Raw genomic sequence first — 10,230 nt, forward strand, 5'->3', positions numbered from 1 at the left:
CTGTACTGCGGCCATTTCAACTGGTGGAGGAAGGAGGGAAGTGAAAAAAAAAAAACTAGAAAAAGGACAGGATGCCAAAATAAGCAGGTGAAAGCAAACTGGAACACGATTCTAAAGGAATATAAGTCTAGTTACCTGAGACGTAAGCTGACTGCTGGATATCGGCCACCTCCAAAGATAGGCATGTTGGAGCCAACTAACATGTGGATGTCTTCAAACGTCCATAAAATATTCCGAACAAAATCATTTTTAAGACCCTTTGATTTGAAATAAAATAGAGAGATTATATAATAAACAGGGGATCTATAATCTCCCCCCATGATCCACAAAAGACTAGAAGAAGGAAAAGACAAAGGAGAAAAGATAAATGAAGCCACAGAGCTAGAAGATCAGAGAGATGTTTAGAAAGAGATTTTTAGGATCAAGTGGATATTTTTTTCCCTATGAATTCCAATTTAAGACTAGCTCTTAGATGACAAAGTAGACTGGGGATGTGGTGTCTCGACTTGGACCCCACGGAGAGCATACCTGACTGTTCTCCCCGTCATTGAATAAAGGAGTCAGGTTTTGTTCTTTAGGCGCTGAGGCCACATGCCCCACTATGTATGAGGGTTCAAGAGGCTCACTTCCCTGTGAAAAGTGCAAGGACAGGAGTGATTCTGCTGTCATAACTTCTTACAAATGGCCTACTGTTAAAGAGTATCACCTACACATCAAGGCATACCGCTCAAACCTGCTCTTGTAAATTACAGCTGATACGAATCATTACTTCTCACGGGGTGCATACTTCAGTTCCTAATTATCAGTCACTATAATAAGCTAAACACATTCAGATCTTACTCAAATCAAGACTAAAGATATATTTTAAGCTTTCCAAGCTTCTTCTCTCCTTTTTTGGGGTGAACTGCAACAGCACTACTCTTTCAAAGCCTATTCCATCCCTACTGGATTAAAAATTTCCTAAGAAACCTCAGCCATATTTTTGTGACACTGGTCATCGGAGCAGTCCTCAGTTTCACACATTCTAATGTGTTTTTCACAGAAGTCTAGTCTTTGGGGTACTTGGTGAAAAATTCCCAGAGTCAGATCTGAAAAACACTGTTTACAAGGATTTGCTTTTGGAGAGTAACAATGTTTATTACCATAAAATGTTCCCGAGAGATCCTACACTGGAAAAACCTACATGATCTCTATATAATCCATTACTCCCAAATTTATTTATCTTGTAACACTTTTTATTCTTATTACAGATTATTTTTATTATTCTTTTAATTATTCTTAACTGTGGAATATATTTTGGAAAACACATAGAAAGAGGAGCCTTTGACATAGTAAATGCAGTCCACTGATTTTCCAACCATTAGGGTAGCTGCCATTAAAAACCATTAAGAAACATTAAATCAAGACGAGAAAGCATATGTGTGTGTACACGTGAGCACCTAGGTGTGTTGCTTATTCCTATTTGTGTGCTAATAAGCTTAGCACCAGTTTTCAAAGAAAGTAGGTATGAAGTAAGTAGTGGGAGATCTCCAGTGCTTTTGCATGTCTTCTTTGCAAAGGTCCTTAAAGAACTTCAAACATCTACTGTATTGTTTATTGATACAGACAAGTTATCGACCTATGGATCAATTCCCAAAATTATATTTGCCAGGTATTGCTTTAGTGGGATTTATAGGTTTCTAGGTTATAATGTTCTTAATAAAAGTTTGGCTCCAAGGCCAGACCAGAGAACTATTTAAACTCTTTTTTGCTTAACACGGGCCTCAAACTTGCCAATTTAGCCTTGGGAGCAAGAATTCATGAAGTGAAGTTTAGAGATTTACATATGTCACAGAAAGTATTCTGTAAAAGATTATCCGTAAGCAGGGTACTCTGCTTAGGGATATGCCATTGCCCAGACAACCTGACTGCTCATAAGGCCCTTCTAAGTGTGTGGAATATACAGACACAGTGGAGTACTGCTGTGAGAACAGGCCTCTCATCAGAAGGACCAGGGTTTAAACTTCACCAGCTGTGTGACCACAGACAAACATCTACTTTTTATGAGCTTTATTTACTTATATGTAAAACGATACCATCAACATAATACATATGCAGCTAAAAGGATGAAAAATACACACACCATACATGGCATAAAGTATGTGGCATAAGAAGCATTAAATAGATTCCAGGTCACTTCTTCCACAGGCAAGTCTATAGATTCTCAAAAGCCTCCAAAGTTTTTCAAAGTAACCTTTAAAGGACAGAATGATAAGGCTGATACAGGGGAGAAGGGCAGCAGGAGACTAGAATTTTCATTATGTGGTCTTTTTATAATGTGTGCGTTTTGAAGTCAAGGAATACTAAATAATTTTTTAAAAACTCCTTCAGTAAAGTATAATCACATATTGTTACTGTTGGCCAGTCGCTAAGTCATGTCTAATTCTTTGCAAGCCCACGGACTATAGCTCACCAGACTCCTCAGTCCTCCACTGTCTCCCAGAGTTTGCTCAAATTCATGTCCATTGAGTCGGTGAAGCTGTCTAACCATATAATCAAATACAGAAAAGTACATAAACTATACAGAATACAGTATAATTACTAATTAGAAAACAAATTATCCATGTAACCACCACCCAAGTCATGACATAGGACCCTGCCAGCACCCAGCACCCATGTCCCTTCTCATTTCAATGTTAATAACTTCCCCACCTCCTGGGTTATCACTACGTGGACTTGCATGCTAATTACTCCCTTACTCTTCCTTACAGTTTTCCCAACTCTGGAAAAAAATTAAGTTCACTACACAGTTCAATGAGGCATATCTATCTGAAAACCTACTAAACTAAAATCAGGTTAAAGGTGTTTTGTCTCCTATGACCTTATAATTCGCGAGGATAGAAACAATCTAATAATGAATGTTCAGTGTGTTCAGTGTGTGAGAGCACACAGTCAGAGGAGAAATGCAATTTACCAAGTTACCTCAAGCTTGTCGATTTTCCTAAAAACCAACATGCACAACTTACATCTATGGAGTCACTTGACAGACACAATAAGGACAAAAACAAATGAACGGTAAGAAGAAACCAAGGATGTAAGAGGTAAAAGGGGTCACAGACCATCCTCTCTTCCTGTCTGAAAGCTTTGTAACACTAATGTAGGTTAAGTCTTAGCAACGCCACTGAGAAAATGTGCAGAGCTATTTCAGGCCTAACAAATCCGACGGAAAGTTAAGGTAGAAGGCGAGTATTTCAATTACAAACACGCCTGTGAGTCTCAATATCTGAAAGGCACTTAATATTTTCACAGTTTAAATACACCATATCTCCTTATGACTACAAGGAGATAAATCAGTATTGATAAACATATTAATAAGCTATTTTAAATGTGATAAAACTTTAAAAAATATCTTTGAATTATTTCTTGAAAAAAAATCTGATCTAGCCATTCATAATAACCCTTGTAAATTCCATACTGAAAAACTAAAACAAGGACTTTTTGTACCTGTGAAGACATAAATTACTAGAATATTTTTTATTCCTATTTGTCTCTATTTTTTATTGCTAGGATAATTGGCTTTGTCTCCTTAAATGATTTTGCTGAATTAGCATCTAAACAGTGTCTAACCTGACTGGAAGCACTGGGGTCTTCAGAGACTGAAGAAGGCATTTCAAAGGGGGCGGGCCACGAAGCTCCATCTGAATCATTGGTCTGATCAGAACTGGACGACTCCTGCTGTTCTGTGGCAGATGGGACAGGCTGAGCAGCTCCATCGCCATTGATACTGGCCAAATCAGAAGCAAAAAAACCCCACATTGTTACTTAAGTTAACTTTATGTAACAGCCCACCAGTTTTAAAAAACTAGATACTATAACCAAGCATAAATCTCATTTAAAAAAGGAATATAGGACAAATGTCAACAATAACAATAGCCAAACTTAAATTACTTTTACTGGCTTCAAATTTTTATATCAGAATTTCATTTTTTTCTCTTCAGATAAAAATAAACAAATAGCTAAGTACCTGTAATACAAAAACTTTGAAAGAATAGCCTTCTGATACCAGTGTTCTTTGCTTTTTTTCTTCCTCTGCCACTTCTGATCAATAAGTCTTTGATAAAACTCTTTTAACCATGTCCAATCACCAGTCTGGTAACATAAGAAATTGATAATTAGTGCCTGGGATAAGTCCCACTATGCAGAAAGCATTAAAATTATCTGTGTGTTTATAAGCTGCAAGGAAGCAGGACTGTGATTCTCAGGACCTTGCCCAGTGGCTAACACAGTCCAGACTGAACTGAACTGTGATCTTTACAAATAGAAAAACATTTACTATAAATGTCAGTTTAAATCACTGTAAATTCTTTCCTTTATCAAAGCATTGCAAGAATATTCTTTAAGAGTAGCCTATGGGAGTGAGTGGCAAGACCATGAGCTATTTGCAATCAAGGACTGTTTATAACAACAAGGTAAATACAGAAATGTAGAGTCAGCTTTCAGAAGCTGCAGCATTATTATATTTTACAAAATAATGGTGACTTCCCTTGTAGTTTAGTTAGTAAAGAATCCACCTGCAATGCAGGAGACCCAGGTTCGATTCCTGGGTTGGGAAGATCCCCTGGAGAAGGAAATGGCAACCCACTCCAGTATTCTTGCCTGGGAAATCCCAGGGACAGAGGACCTGGCAGGTTACAGTCCATGGGGTCACAAGAGTCAGACACGACTTAGCGACTAAACCACCACCACAAAAAACTGGTGGAGGAGAATAGTCATTTACCACACACAGTTTGAGAAGCTCTGCTTAAAGAGAACCAATTAATTCTAATATAACTATATATTCAGAGGAATAATTTTTAAAATATTTTTCACATTTCCTGGCAGCCATGTTTCATGACAATCTCTTTAATACAGACATGAAAGGATTTTTCAAAAATTTAACCAGTCCCTTAAACTTCATATTTTTCATAACTTTCTTCACTTCACCCTTTTCCTTATAAGAATTCTGGCTACTAGTATCAATAAAATAAGTTTCTCTACTGTTCTCTTTTCTACCTTTTTCTTTATTAAAGCTTTTTAATCTTCAGTTAAACTTTTCATTTCTTGGTTGAAGCACTCAACCACGTTTTCACTTTGTCCTTTCTTTGAAACAAAATCACATTTCTAGTGCCCATAAGTTGTTAAAACAGTGCTTTTCTTGTTATTTCTCAAGAATTACCTGAGATGATCTCATAAAGAGTTCCTGGATATCTAGCTCATCTAACAAGAGAGTCCTTCCTATGCGGTGCACGGCCATGCTCACATGTGATTTGCTGTAGGGAATCTTCAGAAGCTTTTTTATGTTCTTAAAAAATACAAAAGGAAAAACAGTTTAGAAACACTTTTGCGGTATGATCTGGAATCTTTCAAATTTAACTCCACTCAGTTATAAAGCATAATAAACCTTATTTCCTTACGTTCATACAAACTGTACCTTAAGGAGCTACCTACAAACACGTGGAAGACAGAGCTTCAAACCAGAATCACCTACACTTTACCAGTCTCCCTGTGTTAATGTAAATAACAAGGATTTACTTTTACATGATGGAATTTCATAAAATATATACAGGTCACACTGCTGCACTGACCCAAGCTTTTAGCTTCTCAGAAAAAACAGGCCAACTAAGCATCAATAGATTTTACTACAAGTATCGTAATTAATTCTCAACCAGCAACATTACATAACCCAACACTGTAACTGCTTCCTCAAAACTGCCATCATTAAAACACAGCCATCAATACCACTGCCAGTATTTTGTGAGTTGCCCCCTCCTCTTTGAGGAATGATGCAGTGAACAGTGTTACTTTAATAAAAAAGGTGCTCAATAATCAGAATGTTGTAGCTTATTTCATCAATAATTTTTCCAGACTGCAGAATACAGCAGGCTATAAATCCCCAGCACGAACATCCCAATTATAGTCGCAAAGAGGACACTTACTTCAGAGTCAGAGACAACATCCACATCGTTTCCCACTGAATCAATAAAGTCGTATGCCATCCCAAAACTAACGGAGAAAACAAAGGTCACAAAAATCAAGTTCATGGTGGGGCAGGTGTTGTTACAATAGAATACTATATTTCAGCACTTCTTAGATACACATTTTCCACACTCTAACATCTCTGAAAACAGTATGCCTATCACCATTACAGTTGGCTAGTTTTTCCTTCTTAGTGGTACATAAAATAATGGGGTCACTTAACAGATACAGAAAACAAGACTTGTGGTTGCCATGGGGGAGTGCAGTTGCAGAGGGACAGATTGAAGTTTAGGATTAACAAACACAAACTATTATATACAGGATGGATAAACAACAAGGTCCTACTGTATAGCACAAGGGACTATATTCAATACTCTGTGATAAACCATAATGGAAAAGAATATGAAAAAGAATATATATATGTATATATACATATAACTGAGTCACTGCTGTACTCCAGAAACCAACACATTATAAGACAACCATACTTGTAAAAATTTTGCTAAAACAAATAAAAATAAGGACAACTTAAAATCAATGGCATCTTAAATTTGATACAAAACAGAAATACAATAATAATAGCAGCAATAATAGAAAATATTTAGAATAAAAACAATTACAATCATTTGTATTTTTGTAGTCATACAATCTAAAAAAATATGTAACAGAAAACAGTTTGGGTTATTCTTTTTAGATGGGGAGACAAGAAAAACAACAGAAACATTCGTAAGGATTTTAGTCTCTGGGATCATGTTCCCAGTGATATACACTTGTACCGTTTTAAAAAATGTATGAGAAAAAAAATGCACACAACACCAATTCAACCAGAAGGAGAAGAAATAGCTCACTGAGCACCACCAAACTTGTGCCAGGTACCACGTGAGGCACATCTATAATCTGCAAGTATGGAAAGCAGCTGCTGTCACCGTTTTTCATTGAGGAGGTGGCAGAGTCAGAGCACTTATTTAGGACTGCCTCACTTCAAAGTGTGCTGATGACTTACCACGTGGGCTAGGCAAGCTCTTAACCTTTCCAAGCCTCACTCTTCTGCAGGAAAGTTAACAGCACCCAACTCAAAAGGTTGACAGAATGAAACGAGATAAGCACATAAAGTACTCAGCAGTGTCTGTACACTGTCAATATAATCATCAGCCAAAATCACTTTATAACATTTAATTCTGCTTTATTAAGCCATTTTTCTAAAAGAAGACATGTGAACTATTTGCAATTTTTTTCTACTAGTATAAATAATGCTACATACAAGCAACATTTTGCAAACATAACTTCTACCTCCTGAGGCATTAGGGTAATTTCCAAATCACTGGCACGTAAGGCATTATCCATTTATTGCTCCTGCTGTATGTTATGTGGAAATACTTTAGGTTCAATCACTGAGAGGGAAAAAGGGAACCCCCCCACATTAAAAGGTCAACAAGAATATGGACATCAGTACATTCTTCTCTGTAAGACCCAGGCCTCTCTCTCAACCTTAAACACCACCAGCAGAATTTCCAGCAAGTGTCAAAGTCAAGGATATATATCTAAACATGCTGTGTTTTTACATCACTGTTGTTTCAGACCAGACAATCCACCACCATTGAATGAAAAATTCCACAGGACAGGTTAGGCAGTTTTAAGGATTTTCCCCCCGAGACTCGATATTCACATAATCAAAAGGTATGAAAATTGGCTAAAATGAAAATAGCTAATTGAATTTTAGTCGTCAAAATTCATCTTTGTTAATAACATGATGCAGAGTTGAAAGAAGCATATGTAATTGATATCTTCATATTTTAACAGAATCCTATTATTGTGAAAAAGCACAATGAAAGTCAAATATAATCTTTTTCTAAAGCAAAGTCTTGGCATGTTGATGAGCATTACAAATTATACTGAAAAGCAAGTCTTAAGAGTTTTAAGGTGGAAGGTTGAGGAACAGGTCAAAATGCCATTAATTAATATTTACCTGGAAAATGGCTTGCTTTTCCTACTATTGCCAAGAATGGTAGTTCCTGCCGGTCCTAGCTTGGCACTCTCTCGTAACCAGTTGGCAGGTGGGAGTTTCAAGTCTGTTTTCTCTTCGAGGCGTGCAAATGCTGTCCGAGGAGGGGCAGAAGAGTATTTCACCACAGCTCGGCTTTTCACTTCATTGCCTCCGAGAAATAAAGCTGATCCCTGATTAACATGTTAAATGAAACTTTAATGTACATTACTAGGAATAAAAAAATTAAAATCCCATCTTAATAATAATAATAAAAAAAACCCTATCACATCAGGCTTCCAAGAATATGCTACATGTTACTAGCAGCAGTTGATAAATGGGAGCATAAATTTGTACAATTTACATAGCTCCTTTTCACATAATTTCAAAGAAAAAAGATAAGTCAAGGAGTATCATGGTTATGGTTATTAGCCAGGAAACAAGCCAATCAAACTGTCTTTTAAAACATTCATCAGGGCAGAAGCAGAAACCAGGGAGTAAACAGTACCACAGTAACTAAACGCAAAATGTAATAAAACCTCTGTTCAATATTAAACATGTATTTTAATTTCAATAGCATGCATCACTTAGGAAGTGGCTTGTGGTAATATCCGGGCGTTCTTCATTTTTAAGTGTTTAGTAGTTGATCGGTCAGTCTATTACACAAATACCCTGAATGTCTAACTTCACAGCAAGGCAAGTCACTGGGGGATCCGCACAGATTTCACCCGCACACCCCCAAGAAGGCTCGGGGTCTGAGTTAACTCTTCCAACCTTCTCGCACACAGACCCTTTTCAGCAAGGCAAACAGTTTGCACCCTTCAAATATTAGCTTAGTCCCATCTCAATGAGCACGCTCTCTGTTCCCCTCCAGCTCTGCAAGGCTGGGTCAGTTTTGGAGCCACCTGTGGTGTTGGAAACTCTCAAGAGTCCCTTGGGGCTGGAAATCAGTTCTGAATATTCATTGAAAGGACTGATGCTGAAGCTGAAACTCCAATACTCTGGCCACCTGATGAGAAGAACTGACTCATTGGAAAAGACCCTGATGCTGGGAAAGAATGAAGGTGGGAGGAGAAGGGGACAACTGAGGATGAGATGGTTGGATGACATCACCAACTCCATGGACATGTGTTTGAGCAAACTCGGGAGTTGGTGCTAGACAGGGAGGCCTGGCCTGCTGCAGTCCATGGGGTCGCAAAGAGTCAGACAAGACTGAGCGACTACACTGAACTGATTCCTACCAGCGCTCCCCGAGAGAAGGTATCGTGTCAAACTCACCTGTGGGGTACCATGGACTGGGAAGCCAGGGTCACTTTTGACACGCACGACTTGCATGGTAAATATGTGTGTCCACAGGCACACGGATTTTGTTTCCTCAGGGGGCTCGTTGGGATGACTTGCATGGTAAATACCTGAGTACCTGTCCACAGGCACACGGACTTTCTTTCCTCAGGGGGCCCGTCGGGATGACTTGCATGGTAAATACCTGAGAACCTGTCCACAGGCAGACGGACTTTCTTTCCTCAGGGGACCCGTCGGGGAGCCGTGAAGAAGGCTCCACCAGCCGCCGGGCACCATGACATCCCTCCCGGGCCGAGGCGATCCGCCGCCCCCCCGCGGGAGCCCTGCTGGTCCCGCCCCCACGGAGGACTCACCTGTGCTGTAGGTTCCTCAGATTCCCCTTGGGACAGGAGGCTGAGCCCTTCCCGAGCAGCGGCCCCGGCCGGCGGAGCCTCGGCCCCGGCCTCCTTAGAGTCCGCCATCACCTCGTTCCAGGGGAGGCCAGGCGAAGCTCGACCCGAGGAGCCGAGACGGATGCCCGGGGCCCAGGGGCGCCGCCGGAGACAGCTGAGCGAGCGCTAGCGAGGCCCCGCACTTCCGGCCTCTGACAGGAAGAACGAGCGCGGACGCGTTCAAATCTCGCGAGCTTTGTGCCAGAGGCCCGGCCCCGCCTTCCCCGGTGGCGGCCACCTTCGCGAAGGCGGTAGAGATGGGGGCGGGAACTGTAGTGCGCCTGCGTCTGTCAGAGGCTCTCGGAAACTACGTCTCGCGGTAATCTGACTCCCAGGCTCCACCCCTTGCACGCCGGTCCTCTTTGTTGGCAAACAGTCCTTAGGACTTGGGCTCGGGATAGAGTCCAGGGTCTCCCCGGTCCCTCTCTGCGTTTGGGCGGGGAAAAGCTGCCGTAGGTGTAACCCGCGGCTCCTGTTACGTAAAGCAGCGAAGCGGTAGCCCTGTTCCCTCCCCAGCTTCCA

At 40.2% G+C, this 10,230-nt stretch overlaps 1 protein-coding gene across 4 annotated transcripts in view; it reads right to left on the reverse strand.

Annotated features, from left to right (window-relative positions):
- The window catches only part of EDRF1 (erythroid differentiation regulatory factor 1), a 31,086-nt gene extending 21,218 nt beyond the window's left edge, over positions 1-9,868 (reverse strand). For 2 of the 4 annotated variants that reach the window (XM_043476037.1, XM_043476036.1), the window contains exons 1-8: positions 9,631-9,867; positions 7,961-8,169; positions 5,955-6,021; positions 5,195-5,320; positions 4,004-4,128; positions 3,607-3,763; positions 529-630; positions 136-257 (exon numbers count right to left, since the gene is read on the reverse strand). In XM_043476037.1, coding sequence (XP_043331972.1) covers positions 136-257; positions 529-630; positions 3,607-3,763; positions 4,004-4,128; positions 5,195-5,320; positions 5,955-6,021; positions 7,961-8,169; positions 9,631-9,738 — 1,016 coding nt within the window. In that variant the 5' untranslated portion in view covers positions 9,739-9,867. Of the gene's footprint in view, positions 1-135; positions 258-528; positions 631-3,606; positions 3,764-4,003; positions 4,129-5,194; positions 5,321-5,954; positions 6,022-7,960; positions 8,170-9,630 lie in introns of all 4 variants that reach the window. The other 2 variants (XR_006270800.1, XM_043476038.1) reach the window with 2 other exon arrangements.
- Positions 9,869-10,230: the final 362 nt, after the last annotated feature.

This window comes from Cervus canadensis, chromosome 8 (assembly GCF_019320065.1).
Source record: "Cervus canadensis isolate Bull #8, Minnesota chromosome 8, ASM1932006v1, whole genome shotgun sequence".
Taxonomy (NCBI): Eukaryota; Metazoa; Chordata; class Mammalia; order Artiodactyla; family Cervidae; genus Cervus; species Cervus canadensis.